The sequence below is a fragment of the Cricetulus griseus genome, chromosome 7 (genome assembly GCF_003668045.3).
Source record: "Cricetulus griseus strain 17A/GY chromosome 7, alternate assembly CriGri-PICRH-1.0, whole genome shotgun sequence".
NCBI classification, from domain to species: domain Eukaryota; kingdom Metazoa; phylum Chordata; class Mammalia; order Rodentia; family Cricetidae; genus Cricetulus; species Cricetulus griseus.
In genome coordinates this window covers 14,306,860-14,327,147 of record NC_048600.1, presented here as the reverse complement: position 1 = coordinate 14,327,147, position 20,288 = coordinate 14,306,860, and the positions used below count along the sequence as shown (strand labels likewise).

Here is a 20,288-nt window from a genome sequence, read left to right as displayed (position 1 = left end):
AGACTCCCTGAAGCTGCCTAATGTGGATGTTGAAAACTCTACTTGGGTCGCTCTGGAAGAACAGCAAGCGCTGTCAATCATGGAACCATCTCTCCGAGAGCTTTGAGTATTGTTTTTATGAAATAAGGTTTCCTTCTACAGAATGGGCTATCCTCATTGACAATTCTCCTACCTCAACATGAGTGACTATAAGCAATTATATACAAAAACCTTTTAAAAATAAAAACTGGGTATCATAGCTCACATCTATAATCCCAGCATCTGGGAAGCTGAGACAGGAGTGCTTCAAATTTGAGGCAAGGGTGGGGCACAAAGCAAGTGGATACTAGTAGTAGGCCAGGGCTACACAAAAAAGGCCCTATCTGGGGGTGGGGGTAGGGGGGACACTAGAGATGGCTCAGCAGTTAAGAGCACATATTGCTCTTCCAGAGGACCTGAGTTCAATTCCCAGCACTCATGTCAGGTGGCTCACAACCACCTGAACTCCAGCTCCAAGGGGGTCCATACCTCTGGCCTCTGAATTCATGTATATAGACAACATAGTTTAAAAAATAATAAAAAATAAATCTTTAAAAAATAAGCTTTATCTTGCATGTAAAAAATAAAGGTCAATGAAAATTAACTTTTTAAAATAGAAATTTACTTATCACTTGCAATACCTGGAGATATTTTGGGCTGTCACAAAGGAAGGTGAGGAAGGGCCAGTTCACACAGGTAGTAAAGAATAGATCGATTTTCAACAAAATAGTATCCCCCCAAGATGTGACTCAGAAATAGGGGGACTAGGTAAATCTGGCAAAGATTGTGCCTGGGTTTGCTTCTTATACTAGCCAGAGGGGAAAAGTGAAGGACTTTGCTATCTGCATTTATAAGGGCAGAATGACACTGATTCATTCCACTATGGACTCAGGATGGAAACATCAGGGAACAGTGATCAAAGCAGGAAGAAGCCACACCTCACATGAGGACAGGTGGTTTGTTCCTCAAAGGGACTTCTTAGAGGAGACAGAAACAAAGGGACCCGAGGGGGACTTCCCTTGATGACAGTCCACGTTGTTTCCACACTGTTCCGTTTCCTGCAGTTTTCATGGTGGAACAACTGTTGGCTCGCAATTCCCAGTACAAGGGTGGAGAGGCTGGCAATGAAGTGGTACTGAGGAAGCCATGAGTTCTTGCCAAGGCTGGAGAGCTTGGGATGAGTCTCGGTGAGGCTACTGAAAGTCCTTGGGAAAAAGCCCTGGAAGCTGGAAGAGTCTGGGACTCAAAAAGAGGACAGCCAGGCTCAGTCCACCAGGAGTGCAGGCCCAACGGTGATATTAGCACACCTCCTGCCCTCAATGGACACTAGCAGTTTCACAGCCCCAGAAAGCGTCAGGAGCTGCTCACCATCAGACAAGAAGATGGAGACCATGGAATGGACGGGTAAAGGAAGTGCTGTCTTCTCAGGCACTAGCCATCTTCCCTTCTGGAGGCAGCAGACATGAGGAGGAGCTTGGGGCCTGACTGAGGCGTCTATCCAGGCAGAAGAAAAGAAGGCTATATGCAGTGACCACGGCAGGCCCAGGCAGCTCAGGCGAGGGGATCTCTCCTCACTAACCAAGCTCCATGAATAAATAACATGAATTAAATAAAGGAGACACAGAAAACAGGCAGAGGTGCCATCTGCCCTTTTCTCACCCCTTCACACATACTAGTACACACACACACACACACACACACACACACACACACATGCATACCACACACATACACACGCACCAAGCATCAGATGCAATGAAACAGGGTTGGCTGCCCTGTCCTAGGAGTCTGTATGATGGGCAGCCTGACTGAAGGCTGTCAGTCATGGTCTACCACTGGTGCAGGGTGCAGAGGAGCAGAGGCCACAGAGGCATGAGTGGTGGAGGGTGGAGGCCGCTGAGGACTCTGGCACCTGTAGAGAGGCAACGAGACAGACCAAAGGAGAAATTAGGGAAACCAGAGTACAGAAATTCAAGGTTTTCCCTTCTGTTTTCTTTCGTCTCCTCTCTTTCTTTCTTTCTTTCCTATCTTTCTTTCCTTCTTTCTTCCTTCCTTCCTTCCTTCCTTCCTTCCTTCCTTCCTTCCTTCCTTCCTTCTTTTTTCCTTCCTTCTGAGACGGTTTCTCTGTGTAGCCCTGGCTGTCCTGAAACTCGCTGAGTACCAGGCTGGCCTTGAACTCACAGAGATACACCTGCCTCTGCCCCCGAGTGCTGGGATCAAAGGCGTGCACCACCATTGCCAGGTTGTTGTGCCAAACTATTGCAACAGCATATCATACAGACAGGTCACCACTGTAGATTGAACTGCAAGGGTCTTCCTTTCCCTCCCCACACTCAAACCCTCTTCAGCCTTGACCAACACATGCAATCCCATTGCTTCCCAAAGTCCAGAGCTCACATTGACCATGGTGGTACTAACCAGGATCTTGACTTTCGCACTTTAGACGTGGAAGGTCTCTCCAGAAAGCTGTCCAACCTCATGAGCCTCTCCATGTGTAGTACCCGTGGATCTTGTTCTTGGTCATGAGAAAATTCCATCTCAAAGATAGCCGGTGGGGAAACATCCAATTCCAAAAACATTATATTTTCAGCCTGTGGTAAAATGATACAGATGTGAGCAGTAGCTTATCTTCCAGGATATCACAAGGATGATGGGATACTTAGAGGAAGCACATTCTGTAAACATCCCTTCTCCTTGGGTTTCTCTCCCTTCTAACTTCTACTTCCCAGCTTCTTACCCTGTATCTGGGATGGGACCCCATTGCCATGGCAACCCGAGCATACTGGCTGATAGGTCTCTTGTAGCCCACTGCCGAAGTTGGCCTCTTCTTCATTTGACTGTTATTCCTATAGGGAAAATGGAATATTAGGATGAATTTATCATTGGTTTAGTGGGCTTTTAGAGTTTTTTCAGGACAGGGTCTCATGAAACCCAGGTTGGCCTTGAACTCATAGCTGAGGGTGACCTTGACCTACTCATCCTCCTGCCTCCACTACCAAGTGCTAGGATTATAGACATACCTCACCACGATGGATTAGAAGGGATTTGCTCAAAGACAAAGAGCAAATGGCATTGTGAGGGACTGCTAACTGGTAGCTGGGAGGCTCATGAGGTTGGATGGCTTTCTGAAAAGACCTTCCACATCTGAAGTTCAAAAGCCAAGATCTGAGTTAGTACCACCATGGTCAGTGTTGTTTTTCTCACAGTAAAAAGGGCTGATTGTATGCGAGAATGAGGACCCAGGTTCAACCCCCAAAGCCCTGTGCAGTGGTTTGAATGAGAATAACATAGATTTGAAATGTTTGGTCACCAGGGACTGGCACTATTTGAAAGTGATTTCATTAGAAAGGCCCTAGTTTCAGCTGGGCAGTGGTGGCACGTGCCTTTAATGCCAGCACTTGGGAGACAGGGGCGGGAGGATCTCTGTGAGTTTGAGGCCAGCCCGGCCTTCAGAGCAAGTTCTAGGACAGCCAGGACATACAGAGAACCCTGTCTGGAAAATCCAAAAGCAAAAAATAATATTTTTTTGTAAGGGGGCCACTTGACCCATCCCTGTCTTGTTCTGAGACTAAATCTCACCTGGTACAGGGTGACCTGAAACTCACTATGTAGCAGATGATGAACTTGAACTTTGGGTTCTCTTGCTTCCATCTTCTGAATGCTGAGGTTACAGGTGTTCTAACCCAGGGCTCCGTGTATGACTGGCAGCAGTCTACCAACTGAGCTGTGGCCTCACCTTTATTTATGTGTTTTTTGAGACAGTCCCATATCACCACGGTTGGCCTTCAGCTCTTCATCTTCCTGACTCTACCCCCTGAGTTCTAAGATTACCCTTAGGCATGGGTGACCGCACTCAGCCTGTTTTGTTTTTGTGATACAGTGTCTTGCTATGTAGCTTAAACTGGCTGCAAACTCTTCATCATCCTGTAATCTTGCTCATCTTGCCTCAGTTTCCACTGTGCCTAGATCACAGGCATGAGCTACCATGTCTGTAACAGTAGAGCTCTCCCCTCGGCAACTTGATAAATATAGCATAATATTGTAATCACTCAAAACAAATAAGAGCAAACAGAAGAAACAAGAAAGCAGAGTCCAATTTAAAGAATAAAGGACACAGGTTTGGAAGTGACACGAGGATTGGGTTTGAACACTGTCTTGTCCCCTTACATCTGGGTCACCCTGGGAAGAAGCTGACTGTCCCTGGCCTCCAACATGTCACACCCACCCTGCCCCCAGAACTTGTGGGATTTAACCAGACAAGCACTTAGCACAGTGCACTGCAAGGGCTAACACAGGGCTGTGAATTAACTCCATCTGCTAATTCAAGCAATGACCCAAACAAAATGAGTAATGAAAAATTCAATAGGTGACACTGGAAGGGAGAAGACAGGAAGGAGCCACAGTTACTCCCAGACAGGACATTCTGTCCCTGCATAAAACTAGCTGTACCGAAACCCCAAGGCTAATTTGCATTCTGCAGGCAAGGAATGAAAAGTTACAGTCTTAGTGCAGTGTGTGTGTGTGTGTGTGTGTGTGTGTGTGTGTGTGTTGGCGAGCACATGTGTGCACGTGATCTCACACATGTGTGTGCATATGTGTGGGGTGCAAGTGCATTTTTGTACTACACTGTGTGTGTGTGTGTGTGTGTGTGTGTGTGTGTGTGTGTGTGTGTACAAGTGTGGAGACCAGAGGTGAATACTGAGTGTCTTTCTCAGTTACACCCTGTGCTGGCTAGCTTTGTAAACTTGACACAAGCTAGAGTCACTAGAGAAGAGGCAACCTCAACTCAGAAAATGCCTCCATAAGATAGGACTATAGGCTATTTTCTTAATTAGTGATTGATGGTGGGGGGAGGTGTCAGCCCATTTGGTGGTGGGCAGGTGGTACTGGGTTCTATAAGAAAGCAGGCTGAGCATGCCATGGGGGGGCAGCCAGTAAGTGGCAACCCCATGGCCCTTGTATCAGCTCCTGCCTCCACCTGTTTGAGTTCCTGCCCTGACTTCCACCAGTGATACACTGTTACCTGAAAGTGTAAGCTGAAATAAACCCTTTCCTAACTTGCCTTTGGTCATAGTGTTTCATCAAAGAAATAGAAATCGTCCATCTTATTTTTTGAGGCAGCTTCTAAACCTAGAGCTTGCCAATTAGGCTAGACTTGCTGCCCAGCAAGCCCTCAGGAGCCTATTTCTGCCTCTCCAGTGCTGGGATTACAAGCATACACTACAATGCCTGGCTTTTTAAATGGGTGTTGGGGAACTCAGGTCCTCATGGTTGCTCCTGAGACAGCCATCTCTCCAACCCTGAGAAGTTACAGTCTTGAAATTCAGTTTGCCAGACATCTAAAAAGCACCAAACCCCACTTAGTGGTCCCAGTTGTGCCTCTTCACAAAAGAAAACAAGAAAGCTGTAAAAGCCCCATTTCGTTTTGTTCCCAGAGGCTATAGGAGGCCAAGAAGCAGATTTAATGTCAGTCTGGCTCAGCACACTGATGGAAAAGCATCACCACTCCACAGAGAAGAAAGTGGGCATTTATCAGTGACAAGGTACAGGCCACATCTCATGTTAGAATTTTCTAGCATGCGCCTGTGGAATGGAAGAAACAAGGAGACAGGCTTAGAGGGGCCAAGCACCCTTTGTAGCTAAGGTCACACAATCAGCAACCCTTTTTATCACCGTGTACTGTACTATCTCTTAGGAGACATGCTGAGTCAGAGAGACCCTTTGAAAACTCAGGCTCTGGGAATGGGAAAGAGGAGCAGGGCTAAGCAGGCAGAGCAGCCAGTCAGTGGGAAATGGCAGCCTTACCCAATGAAGCTGCCGGGTTATTCTAGGCAGCTTGCTGGGGGAAGAAAGGCTGGGGAAAAGGAATCTATAACTGGGACACCAGTTTTCCATTTACTCCCTCTTCTTCCCTAGGCCTACTTCCAGGATTGATCCCTATGCCATAAACAGGTTGTAGTCAATAGCCCAGACATGGGACCCAGCTCTGTAGTTATCCACACCTCCAAGAGACCTAGAAGGACAGTTAATATGTTCAACCGATCCCAAGCTCCTGTTTGGGAACTCTTATAATTGAATAACATCCTAACTTTTCAATATTAAAGACATTAAATAATAAAATACTTAATATTAAAAACTTGTGGCTCATAGCCGGATGGTGGTGGCTCACACCTCTAATCCCAGCACTCGGTAGGCAGAGGCAGGCGAATCTCTGTGAGTCTGAGGCCAGGCTGGTCCACAAAGCTACACAGAGAAACCCTGTCTTGAAAAACCAAAACCAAACAAACAAACAAACAAACAAACCTGGGGCTGGAGATGTCACTCAGCTGGTAGAATTCTTGCCTAACACTGATAAAATCCTAGGCTCCATTTTCAGGACCACATATATACCAGACATAGTAGTATACTCCTGGAATACAAACACTCAGGAGGTGGTGGCAGGAAGGTAAGAAGTTTAAGGTCATCTTTGGTTACATAATAAGTTCATGGCCCACCAGCCAGTCTGGGCTACATGAAACCCTGACTGAAAAATCAACTGGGCAGTGGTGGCACACACCTTTAATCCCAGCACTCCGGAGGCAGAAGCAGGCAGATCTCTATAAGCTCAAGACCTGTTTGTTTGTTCTACAGAATGAGTTCCAGGACAGCCAGGGCTACACAGTGAAACTCTGTCTCGAAAAACCAAACCAAACCAACAATTAATAGTAGAGGGGCTGGAGAGATATCTCTCCAGCTAAGAGTACCCGATGCTCTTCCAGAGCACCCAGGTTTGATTCCCATGATTCACATGGTGTGACACATATACTTTTTTTTGAGATAAGGTCTTACTAATGAAGCCCAGGCGGTCCTGAAATTTACAGTGTAGCCCAAGTTAACCTCAAATATGAGGCAATCCTCCTATCTCAGCCTCCTGAGTACTAATATTACACCTGTGAGCTACCATGTCTGATTTGAGGAATGCTCTCACCAAGATTTAAAAAGATAAACGTTGCCTGGACATCAAACACAGTCTAACTTTCTTCCCTCCTGTGGGGAGGAAGGAATGCTTTCGAAAAACTGGGTTCTGGAGGCAGGCATGGTAGGTAGCTCATGCCTGTGTCCTGGTGCTTGGAGAAGAGAAGCAAGAGGATGACAAGGTCAGAGTTAATTTTGGCTACAGGGTAAGTCTAAGGCCAGCCAGCCTGGTCTATGAGACCCCATCTTAAAAAATGAAAGCAAAGTGGGGGTAGGTGTTCAGTTGGTAGAGAGTTTTTACCGAGTATGCATGAAAGCCCAGGTTTGATCCTAAGTACTGCACAAACCAGGAGTGGTGGCCCAAGCCTATAATCTCAGCATTTGGGAGTAGAAGAAGGAGGATCAGAAGTTGAAGGGCATCTTCAATTACATCAGGAGTTTGATGCCAGCCTGAGCCCTGGGATTTTCAAAAATAAACAACCTGTCACCCCAAAATCCAGAGCAAAGAAAAGTTGGCATCTAGGGGGCTGGAGAGACGGCTCAGAGGTTAAGAGCACTGAGTACTCTTCTAGAGGTCCTGAGTTCAATTCCCAGCAACCACATGGTTGCTCACAACTATCTATAATGAAATCTGGTGTCCTCTTCCGGCCTGCAGGCATACATGCAGGCAGAACATTGTATACACAATAAATAAAATCTTAAAAAAAAAAAAGCTGGCATCTAAAATGTAAAAAGTCAACATCTAAACCGAACGAGTAAGGAGTGGCACTTCTTGGGGTCAGAAGCAGCCCTTACTTTAGAGCCTTCATCAATATGATGGCAAATATTGTTGGCCAGCTCCCTTTTTGACTGGGTCAGGCCTGGAACCTTCCACACATGGTCTCGTGGCAACCTCACACTTCTGCATGGCAGTCCTTAATGTTTCCACTTTACTGGGCAGAGGTGGTGGTGCACACCTTTAGTCTCAGCACTCAGGAGGCAGAGGCAGGGCGATCTCTATGAGTTCGAGGTCAGCCTGGTCAACAGAGTGAGTTCCAAGACAGTCAGGGTTACAAAGAGAAACCTGGTCTTGAAAAATCAAAAAACAAAACAAAACAAAACAAAAGTTAGGTTCAGATAAGTTAAAAGAGCTTCTCTGGACAGGAGTGGCACTTGGGAGGCAGAGGCAGGAGGATCAGGAGTTTAAGGTCAACCTTGAACTACATGCTATATTCAGGGCCAGCCAGGGCTATAGAGTAAGAGGCTAACTTAGAAATAAATAAATAGCTGGGCAGTGGTGACACATGCCTTTAATGCCAGCACTGGGGAGGCAGAGGCAGAGGCAGGTGGATCTCTGTGAGTTCGAGACCAGCCTGGTCTCCAGAGCGAGTACCAGGACAGGCTCCAAAGCTACACAGAGAAACCCTGTCTCCAAAAAACAAAAAAATAAAACCATCAAACCAAATCACTTTCTTCTGTGGCAAAGTAAGAACCAAAATTCAGAACTAAAAAAAAAATTACATTTTATTTTTGTGTGTGTGCACATGTAATGCATATGAGTCATAGCATTTATGTTGAGGTCAGAGGAGAATTTGTGGTAATTGGCTTTCTCTTTCTACCATGTGGGTCCCAGGGACCGGACTCAAGTCCTTGGATTTAGCAACAAGTGCCTTTGCCTGCTGAACTATCTGGGCAGACCCCAAATTCAGACTGTTTTCAATCCAAGTCCAGCACCCTTCAACTGCTTTGTGATGAGTTGTAAAAAGTCTATCATGGCTGGACTTGCAGAGGCCAAAGTGCTCAAGTCACAATAAAACTTTGTGGACTATAAGCTAGGAGCCACGGGTCATCACCCGTGTTTACACATTTATACAACCCTTAGGAGGTACTTTTTCTGCAAGTTCAATGAAAACTTCAAGTTTTTGTAGGAGGATTGAACCTAGGCCCTTAGACATACTAGGTAAATACCTTGCCACTGAGTTATACCTCCAGCCCTAAAAAGAAAGCTATGAGAAATTAAACTGTGTGCTTATAAACTGCCATAATATGCAAAATTTTGCTTTCAAGGCAACTTTAATCAAAATTACCATCATGAAAGAGACAGAAAGGAGAAAAGGGAGAAGGAGACAGACTTTCCAAATAAGCTGACATAGGCATGTCTAAACATTGTCCCATGTTAACAATGACTCCTTGCTTTGGAGAGGGGCTGGGTGGGGGTGATTCTCCAGGCAGCTGTGGTCAAACGAGGGAGGCTGCTTCTAACAAAAGCTTTCCGAAGGGACAGCATGACCTTAGGTAATTCTTTTCAAACAATGTCTTTCCACTCTGTGTAGTCTTCAGTGTTCCCATCCCAGAATACCACAGGCCTCAGCAAAGCAAAACAGCCCACACTTGAGCTGAGCAACAGAACAATGCTGTGACGTACACTCTGGGAGAGACAGGGCTTTTGTGTTTCAGCCCGGCTTGAGTCATGTTTTGTGAGTTGTGGGAGCTGACTGGGAAGGAAAGGAGGGGGGTTCCTTCCATAGCCTCAGATTCCAGAGCATCCCGGTGAGAGGAAACCACGTTCAAGGCCTTCCCTGCCCCCAGCCTCCAGCTGTGAAAGCAGAGCTAATGGGGGGGATCAGAGTCTGGGACATGGGAGGTAGCTACCACTCCTGCCATCAGCCCACCCTTTGAGGTTCTCTGTGGAGTCACAGTCACAACTGGGACTTTGATGGTGAACTTTTTTTTTTTTTTTTTTTTATTATTCTAACCACCAACTGCTTTTAAAATTAAAAAAAAAAAAAAAAAAAAGAACAAAGAAAGGGGTCTGGGAAGACAGCTTAGTAGTTAAGAATACTGGCTGTGGCTCCTCCAGAGGACCCAGATTTGAGCCCTAACAGCGACACAGTGTTCTATATGTTCTTCTGGCCTCTGTAGGCATCAAGGAAGCACACAGTGCACAGACATACAGGCAGGCAAAACATTCATGTACATAAAATAGAAAATAAAATAAGTTAAAGAAAGAAAGTAATTTTTAAAAATTGTCTCAATTGGATGTGGTTACACACTCCTGCAATCCTAGCACCGGGAAGGCCTGGGCTACCTAGTGAGACCCTATCTCAGAAACAGAATCATCTAAGTATGGTGGCCCATGCCTATAATCTCAGATTTGGGAGATGGAGGCAAGAGTATCAGGAGTTCAAGGTCAGTGTAAACTACATAAAAAGGAAAAAAGAAAAGCTGGGGATATTGCTTAGAGAGGTACAGCCTGACTGCATGAAATCCCAGCTCAAAATAAAAACAAAAACAAAACAAATCACTTTTGTTATGGTGGAAGTTCTACCCAAGCCCCCCTCCTTTATTTTCCTCCAAATCTTCCTGCATCTCAGAAAGCCCGCCAAATGATGACCCTCCTCCCCCAGAGATGCTCAAGACCATTCCCACAGGGTATTTAAACTGCCCTCAAGAAAACAGATGTGTGGTTTTCCGGTCTCTCTTTCCCCCTCCTCTCTGGGAGTCTGGAAGGCCAACAGGGAGCATTGTATCCATTGTGGGCTTTTTCTAATTCAGTTTGATTTGGTCTGATTTGGATTACTGCATCAGTGGAGAGGCTTATCGGGGTGCAGAAATTTTCAACTTGGGAGGCAGAGGCAGGAGAATCTCTGTGAGTTTGAGGCCTGCCTGGAACACAGCGAGTTCCAGGACAGCCAGAGCTACACAGAAAAATCCTGCCTCAAAAAAAAAAAAAAAAAAAAAAAACAAAAACAAAAAAAAACAAAAAGCAAAACAAAACAAAAAAACCCAAAACCAGCCACAACAAAGGACAGTACATAAAGGCAAACTAAACAGCTAGAAGTTTTAGAGGAATGACCAGCTTTCAGGTTGTTCAATACCAAAGAGAACTCTGTCCTTCTGGGACTTTCTTTGCTTAAGAAGGGTAATGGAGAGCTGAGGAAACAGCTCAGTTGCTAAAGAGCTTGACTGATAGACATGAGGACACTTGTGGGAGTCTATTCTGGCCCTCCACCATCTGGGTACCAGGGAATGAACTCAGGTTGTCAGGCTTAGCTGTAGGCACCCTTATCCACTGAGCCTTTTTGCTACCCCTTAAATATTGCTTAAAGTGGCTTTTCTGGAGCCAGTGAGATGGCTCAGTGGCAAAGGCACTTGCCATGAAAGCCTTGTGACAAAGTCAGGCCTCTAGAACACATGTAAAAACCAACTCCGTGGGCCAGACAGTGGTGGTGCACACCTTTGTCTTTGTTTTGTTTTTCCAGACATTCCTCTAACAGGAATCTAACAGGCCTTGAACTTGGTGGTGTAAGCCTTTAATCCCAGCACTTGGGAGGCAAGAGGCCTGAGGATCTCTGAGTTGGAGACCATCGTTATTGACGCATCTAGTTCCAGGACAGTCAGGGCTACACAGAGAAACCCCGTCTCAAAAACAAAATGAGCCAAAACAAAACAAAAAGAACCAAGTCCACAGAATTACCTTCCCACTTCTAGGTGTATGCTATGATACACATGTGGCCACAAGCAAATCGTGCACACACTCATTCATACACAATAGTAATACATTTTAAAAAGTAATACATAAAAGGGGGCTGGTGAGATGGCTCAGCAAGTGGTGGCACCTGTGCCTTGGTCTAGTAGCATGAGTTCAATCCCTGGGACCCACATGGGAGAAAGAGAGAATCAACCTCAATGAGTTGTCCTCTCCCACTCAAATGAATGCTATGGCATGTGTACCTACCCCCAACACACAATCAAATGTAACAAAAAAATTTAACAAAATCTTAAAAAGAAGCAAAGGGACTAGCTGAAATTTAAAAAATAAAGTTTATGTTTTTAAATAAAAATTAAGTTAGAATACAAAGGAGGGAGTTTCATTATGGCATTGTCATACATATGTGTCATTTACTGTTCTCACGTGTTTCCCTCCCTCAATTAAACAGTGCATAGTGTCACACATACAAGTAATCCCAACACTCATGAGGTAGGAGGACTGAATTTAGGAGTTCAAAGCCACCCTGAGCTACACAGTGAGTCTCAGGTCAGCCTTGGCTACATTCCATGACTCTTGTTTAAGAAAGAAAGAAAGAAAGAAAGAAAGAAAGAAAGAAAGAAAGGAAGGAAGAAAGAAAGAAAGAAAGAGAATTAGTATTCCTTCTAGGTTCCAGACTGAAGAACACTAAACAGGTAATTAAATGTAATAATGATCTCAGGGAGGGAAGGAGAGAAACATCCATAAATTACATAATTGGGAAACTGGAGAAAAAATTAAATATAACTTATAATAGAATCCTCTCAGTATGAAATCTCCTAAAAGCAATCATTGTACTGTGGTGATGAAAGACCAATGTTTTGTTTTGGTTCTTCCTTTTGAGGTAGGATCTCTCTATATAGCTCTGGACTAGCCTGGAACTTGCTAGGTAGACCACCATGCTGGAGTCAAACTCACAAACTCAGAGATTTTGCTTCTGCTTCCCCAGTGCTAGGATTAAAGGTGTGCGCTACTACACCTGGTCCAAAGGGTGGATTACAAGCGCAAAATGCCACCACTGGAAAGCCATTACTCATAAATTTGCTATTTCCAACTGGTATCACATCCGGGTGGGTAGGATCTCATTTTCAGAAATCAGATAGATTAAACAGGCATGTAATGCACTGAGGCGAAATGGACCTCATACTAGCTTCCATCCCAGCCTTGGGGAGGCTCCTGCCCTGCGTGGTAATAGGATACAGAGAGTAAAGAATCTCAGGAGAAGTACTCTCTCTCCAACAATGTATACAGATTTGGTCCAGCTGGGTGAAGCATTCTGTTGAGTTTGCATAGTCAACCTCCTTCTATGCGGCTACCAGCAGAGGGCGCTGCACACCCAGATAACTGATGCAGCTGCACCCAAGTGCTCCACTCTCCAGTAGAAACAGGTGGAATTGCTGAATCACCCAGCTGAGAAGCTAGAAAGGGTGGATCAAGCCTCTTTGGTTCCCCGGGTCTGGTACTTCCCAGTCTTTCCCTCTGGACCATAAGCTCAGACCATGCCTAGTGGACTTACCTTCTGTCTATTCTTACACAGACCGGACACACAGCAGAGCTGGGCAAACATTAACTACTGTTGCTATTTCTGCAAATGCGTATCCACCAGAAGTAGCCAACACTGGAGCTATTGCATTGGAAAACAAGATGCTTCTCTCCACTCACCCCTTCTCTGACAGGTGCCTTTCCCATCCCAGACAGTGAAACACTTCCTTCATGGAGACCCAGTACAGGGTTAGATCCTGGAAAATCCATCCTCCTTGTACACCCCTTTATCCACTCCCCAAAGCCCCAAACATCTGTCTTTCTGCAGACAGAGTCTCAAGATCCTGGCCACCCACAACCCCAGGAGAGGCATGCAAACCCCTAGATCCAGACAATGGCGGGAGGGACTCACACTCCAGCTGGCACCAGTGGCTGGAACTTCCACTGCTCCTCCTCACAGTCCAGGAAGAGCCTGTTCATGATCTTGTTCTTCTCCTCAGGGGGGATGAAGTTCTCAATGATGAGGTACCTGGGGGCAGGAACGAGACAGAAATGGGGGTGGGGGAAGCCCCCGTCACAAAGGCAACAGAGTTGGTGGGGAAAGGGTGTCAGGACACCATCACTACAGAAATAATGGAACTCGTTTTTCATGCAAAGATTGTGGGCCTGGGGCCTTTAGGGTTATTTCTAACCAGCGCTCAGCCTGCACTTTGGCAGAGGGAGATGGAGCCACCAAACCAGGCTGAGGAAATGGAACAACTTTAAGAGCTGGCTTATCTTGTGAGCTCCAGGTTCAGTGAGAGACTCAGTCTTTAAAAAAAAAGAAAGAAAGAAAGAAAAAGAAGTGGCAGGTGATAGAGGAAAAACTCCCCAAAGTCATCCCCTGGCCACCACCACATGCTAATCTTGGGTGTACACACATACACACATACACTCTCTCAGCCCCAAAACACCCAAGACATACAAGCTAGGCAGAGTGGCCTATACCTGGTAACCCAGCAACTGGGAGGCTGAGGCAGGAGGATAGCTGAAAGTTATAGGACCACTTGAGCTACAGAGTAGGACCCTGTCTTTAAAAAAAGCCACAGAAACTCAAACAAACAAAAAACTCAATGGACACTTAGGTGAGTAGATAGTCAAGATCTGGCTTTCAGAAGAATCTCTCAGAGAGGCCCTGAGGAATTTGGGGCAACATGGGGACCAGAACCAGAAGAGGAGCCAGCCCTACTTGAGCTTGAGTTCCCGGGTCTGCTCGTTCTGTGCCTCCTCCAGGTCCTGTCGTACTCGGATGTACTCCTCATGTTGGTCCTGGATCTCAGCCTTCACCGCCTGGAGCTTGGCATAGAGCTGGACATGCACAGGTGTGGCTCAGAGGCTGCTCAATCAGGCCCCAACCACCCAGCCTGGGCTTCACCTGCTGCAGGCTCAGCCCAAGGTGAGGATGGGGATGCTGGTGTGAACTCAGAGTAGCTGCCCATCCTTATGAATCAGGATGGGCTATCTCAAGGGCTGCCTTTGTCCTCCCTGTGGTTCTGTTGGTCCCTCCTACCCCCTGAAACCTTAGGCTGTACCTTCTTACCCCCCCTCAGTATCACAGAGTATTCAAATTGAAAGAGAACTGAGGAAATTTTGGCCTAATATCCTCTTTTTACAGGTGAGGAAAATGAGACATAGACTGAATAAAAGGTCATAACTGATCAAAAGAAGACAATGGTGACTCACACCTTTAATCCCAGCACTTGGGAGGCAGAGGCAGGCAGGTCTCTACATTTGAGGCCAGCCTGGTCTACAGAGCGAGTTCCAAGACAGACTCCAAAGCTAAAGAGAAACCCTGTCTCAGAAAACCAAAGCCAAACAAACAAACAAAGTGAGGGCATGGGGCTGCAGTGGGTTCCTGCTTCCCTCCTAACCCCCTGAGTGATGTCCTTGTAACTGCTAGAAAGTCTGGGCCTGGCCTGGCCAGCTCTGAGGTGATCCCAATAATCCTGGGGCTCTCCTGGCTCTTCCCTTAGTCCACACTGGAATTTCCTACCCTAAACCCCCATCTCAAGCCACATCTTTCCATGAATTTTGCAGGATCCTGATGACCAGGTCCTTGTTCATTGGTGTGATGTCAAGAACCTTGTTTTCCTCTCTGAGCTTGAATTTCCATAGCCTTGTTACATTCCCTGATCCAAAGCTATGATTCATTGGTGACCTTAACCATGACCATGAGGATGACCACCCTGTAGACTGGAAGTGACACCCTGAAAGCAGACTCCTGCCTCCTGGCTAACCCCCACCCCATCAGCACAGGCAGTATACTCAGGGGTTGGGCAGTGGGGAGGGGCCCTTGAGAAGCCCTCTTTGGGCAGGCAACTCTGAAGCAGCGTCTCGTTTACCCTGCTGCTCATCTTACCTTCCTTTTTTTTTAAAAAAAAATTATTTATTCTTACTTTATGTACATTGGCATTTTGCCTGCATGTATGTCTGTGTGAGAGTCTCAGATCTTGAAGTTATGGACAGTTGTGAGCTGCCATATGGGTGCTGGGAATCTAACCCAGGTCCTCTAGAAGAACAGTTAGTGCTCTTAACCACTGAACCATCTCTCCAGCCCTCATCTTACCTTCTTGAGTTTCTTGGTTTTGACCTCCACCTCCTGCTGCAGGGATGAGTAGGTACCACGCAACTCCATGGTCTCCTCATCTCGGAGCAGCATCTCCTGCTGCATTTCCCGCTCACGGCGTTTCTAGGGCAAGGCATGGCGAGGGGGTCACAACAGAAAAGCAAGGCACACTGGAGGAGGGCTAAAGAGCACAGGGGCTGTCTCACTTTGCCTGACACAGGACCTGGCTTTACCATGGTCCTGTGTGTCAGGGGCACCCTGTGGCTCACGTTCACTGTTCCTCACAATTCTAAGTGGAACACTGGACATGGGCCCCTCTTCTCAGCTCCTATGAACATATGTCAGGTGTGACCCTGTATGCATGGAGACCCCAGCGCTAAGAGCTGGCATTCTCTGGAGACATCACCTATAGCATCACAGCTAATTGGTAACTAACTTGATGACTTAGGAAATAGCAATACAATTGCCAATGGAAGGCCTGGGAGTTAATGCCAGAGGTCTCACGGAGGCTAACAGCATGGAAAGCCACCTCTCCCTCTCATTCAAAGAGAAGACACTGAGCTGGGAGACCCATGGAATCCAAGTGACTTAGCTTGGGTTCTTAGCTAATTCTAATTCCAGGATTCCCAGTCCAGCCTACCCCACACATGACCTCAAGGCGACATGCCTCAGGGAACCTGGAGCCTAGCATTCTTACCTGTTCGGCAATCTCCTGCCGCTTCAGTTCTAGCATCTTCTGTTGCTCATTGGTGTGATCCATGATGTTCCTCCCCCCAATGAGCAGCTTGCTTTCCATGGCCTGAGAACACAATGGGGTTCAGAGATAGGACTGGCAGAGGTCCATAGCACCCCAATTTGGGATTTTTGTTTGTTTGCTGGTCACAGTGTCACATTTAGTCCCGACTAACCTCAAACCTTCTATACAGTAGAAGGTGACCAGTGCTGGATTATAAGTGTGTATCACCATACATAGCTTTATTGGTTTGATTTGTTTTGTTTTGTTTTGTTTTCTGAGATAGGGTTTCTCTGTATTGTTTTGGAGCCTGTCCTGGAACTCACTCTGTAGGCTGATCTCGAACTCACAGAGATCCACCTGCCTCTGCCTCCGAGTGCTGGGATTAAAGGCATGTGCCACCAATGCCTGGTCTTGTTTTGTATTTTTGAGAAAGGATCTCACTATGCAGTGTTGACTAGCCAGAATTTATTATATAGATCAGGTTAGCCTGTATGTAGACCAGGCTAGGTTAGAACTTGTGGCAATCCTGTTTCTGCCACCTGAGTGTTGGTTTTGTAGGTATGTGTCATCATGTCAGTTGACAATTTAGGAGATTCCCCCCCTCCTTCCTCCCTCTCTCCCTTCCTTCTTGTAACATAGCCAAGGGTAACCTTGAACTCCCGATCCTCCTGCTTCCACTCCACAATTCCACTCCAATGACCACAGAGCAGACACTCTGCTGCCCTTCCCTGCGATCCTTCTAGGCGTGGACATAAGGACTGTCCAGACAGAGCCTTGTCAGTGAGAATTGAGTTTCCCCCTCCAGCCTCTAGAGCAGTAGCACAAAGCTACCATTGTGGACAGGATCCTTAAGGATGAAAAAGAGGGAACCCCTTTGGGAATATAAGGCACCTGATCTCTTTGCTATGGAAACGAAGGAATGGCTGGGTCACCATGTCTGTGAAGGTGGGTGGCAATCTATTCCTGGCAACCAAGCCCCAGATGGCATGCAGCAGGATGAGAAAAGGCAGTCACTGGGCATCCCAGCCCTTGTACTGTGTGGTTCCTGACTCAGGAAGACAGCTCATCACTGGGGCAGCAGGAAATCTTGATCTAATCTTGGGCTGCTGAGGAAATCAGAACAACCCAAGGGAGAGACTCCCCAGCAACATGGGACAAAATGAGGCCCCAGAGGCTACATGAGCTTTAGACTCAACCTAAAAGACTCCTGCTCGGCTCACTAAGCTGAAGGCCCAGCAAGCCACCCTCCCCCCGCCATCTGCAGTGTCAGAACATCACTTCATTTCTGGATGGCTCATAAATATAGGCAGCACAGTATATGGGGCTTACTTATACAGACAAGAGCTTCTTCCTCCCTTAAGAACGAAGGAGATGAAGAGATAGAGTAACTAGTCTTGGACCACCCAGTTAGAAAATAACAGAGGAGTGATCTGAATACCATATTCCCAGCCTCACTGAGAGCTCCATGCTGGGCAAAGGTCCCTGCCCCATCAAGGCCTTCAATAGGGCCTCTAGGACACAATAATGGAGTTGTACAAAGCCTGACTCCATAAAATGCATTGTCATTATTGCCAATAAGAGGGTACTTTCCCAGGGCAGACAACTGACCTCTGATTTCACCGATGGCCTCCTGGAAGGCTGACATCACCTTGAGCCACTGGAAGAAATTGGCTGTCTCCCCACTGGAAATTTTCCAGGTGGAACTAGCTGACATGTCTAAGGGCTCTCAGGGCTGAGGGTGCTGCCAGGCTGGGGGAGTGGGCAGCCGCCTGTGAGCATCACATCATTGGAATCAGAACAGGACTGGGGTTAAAGGATGCTATGGGGAGGTCAGAGGTTGGCTTGTACAATGTGGCAGTGGACACTGAGCAAAGCCAGGCTGGTTGGAGAGGCGGGAACCTCACATAAGCCCCATGCAGTCACAAAGACAAAGGAGAGAGCGAGGGCTATGGAGGGGCTGGCTATCCTTGATACCACACCATAGCCCTCACATCCCTGGAGAATTGTCTTACCATCTAGCCCACCACGATATCACAGACTTAACTCATCTCGACTCCTCTCAGTTCAAGGTTATAACTAATATAACCCTTAAGTCTGGTGCCCTTGGTAGCTTGCTTCAGCATAGCCTTGTACCTTACTCACCCCTAAAATGGCCAGTCATTATATGTCATCATTAAATGCTTCTTATTGCAACTTACATCACTGTCCCCTTTTTGTCCTTACTGATGCCTACTGACCTATTGAAATCCTTAAGACTTGCCTTGTAGGACCACCCATAAGCTCCTACAACCTCAGTTTCCTCTTCCATCATCCATCCTCCAAAACCACAAGTCTAAATAACTTCCCTGCTCAATTATCCGATGGGCCTCTACTCCCCACAGGAGGAAATGTCACGCTCCCTTCTCCCCTCTCCACAGCTACCTAGAAAACTACTACTCATCTTGCAAGACCCAGTAGGAACAGCTTAGGAAATTGTCATTGATCTCTCCAAAGCTGTTTGTTCAGACCGTCGCCATAACCAGGGTGCATTCCTACAGTTCCCCCATATTAGAAACATTCCATCTGGGGCTGGAGAGATGGCTCAGCGGTCAAGAGCACCGGCTGCTCTTCCAGAGGACCCAGGTTTGATTCCCAACACCCACATGGCAGCTTACCCCTATCTGTAACTCCCTGTCCAGGGGAACTGACACACTTACATAGACATACACACAGGCAAACACCGATGCACATATAATAAAAAAAGAAACATTCCATCTCATCCCGTTAGCTCCAACAAGGCAGGAACCATGCCTCACTCATATGCCAGGGTCCCTGGGACTCAGCACAGTATCTGACATAAAGCAGTGCCCAATAGGGGGTTAGGGAGATGTCTCAGTGATTAAGAGCTCCAACTGCTTTTCCAGAGGACCTAGGTTCAATTCCCAGCACCCACATGGCAGCTAACAACTGTCTGTAACTTCAAGATTTGATACCCTCAACAAGCATACATACAGGCAAAACACAATGCACATAAAATAAAAATAAAATTTTTAAAAAGTATTTGAGGAATGGAACAAAATCCTTGGGCTCATTCCAAGGGGGGTTCCCGAACCCTCTTTTTTTTGGGGGGGGAACTCTATTCCAACCATCAACTCATGTTCCCTATCATGGGGTTATAGCCCCTGGGAAACCCAGCAAAGTGGGCTAGGTGTGACATAAATAAAGCCCCTACTGTTAAGGGTCACAGGTATCTGAGGACCCTAACATCTGGGTGGCACATCCTCAAAGGGCCTAGCGTTTGGTCCAGTCTCCACATCTGGCACATTGTCCATTCCAGCCCTCAATCTTTAGATTTCCCTCAGCATTTTATGTAATTCTAGCATCCTTTACTCTTTGCCATTAACAAAAAGGCAATACTTCTCAAATTTTGCTGCTCACTGGAATCACCTGGGAACCTAACAAACCACCCAGACAAAATGAATCAGTATCTGCTGTTTCTGGGTCTGGGGTGTGGCTTGGTGGGTAAGGGGCTTGCTGTGTAAGCATAAGTAATTTGAGTTTAGATCAACATGCTGGGAGGGGTGATGGAGACAGGAAGGTCCCTGGGACTTGCTGGCCAGCCAATCTAGGTTCACAGAGCTCCAGGCTCACTAAGAGAGCTTGTCTGAAAAAAAAAAAAAAAAAGTTGAGAAGTGGTAGAGGAAGATGCCAATGTCAACCTCTGTCTTCCATAGGCTCACACAAGCTTGCATATCTTGTGTAAGCTCGTGTGTACAGGAACACACACACACACACACACACACACACACACACACACACACACACACGAATCTTCATTTTCCTAGGTCCCCAGGTGATTTAATGTGTCCCTGTGTTGAAGACTAGGAAAAAAATAGGACCAGTTACAGGAACAGAAGATTGTGACTGACTAGCCTCTTGGAGTTCTTCCAAAGTGGGACAAAATGACCGCAGCATTAGGGAAGCCAGTGGCCAGGACTTAAGATGTT

General features: G+C 46.6%; 1 protein-coding gene across 1 annotated transcript in view; it reads right to left on the bottom strand.

Moving 5' to 3' along the window:
* Positions 1–618: 618 nt before the first annotated feature.
* Kif3c (kinesin family member 3C) overlaps positions 619–20,288 on the bottom strand; it is a 39,429-nt gene continuing 19,759 nt past the window's right edge. The window contains exons 2-8 of the mRNA XM_027424533.2: positions 16,264–16,365; positions 15,567–15,689; positions 14,190–14,308; positions 13,374–13,490; positions 2,756–2,864; positions 2,437–2,609; positions 619–1,930 (exon numbers count right to left, since the gene is read on the bottom strand). Coding sequence (XP_027280334.1) covers positions 1,837–1,930; positions 2,437–2,609; positions 2,756–2,864; positions 13,374–13,490; positions 14,190–14,308; positions 15,567–15,689; positions 16,264–16,365 — 837 coding nt within the window. The 3' untranslated portion in view covers positions 619–1,836. The remainder of the gene's footprint in view (positions 1,931–2,436; positions 2,610–2,755; positions 2,865–13,373; positions 13,491–14,189; positions 14,309–15,566; positions 15,690–16,263; positions 16,366–20,288) is intronic.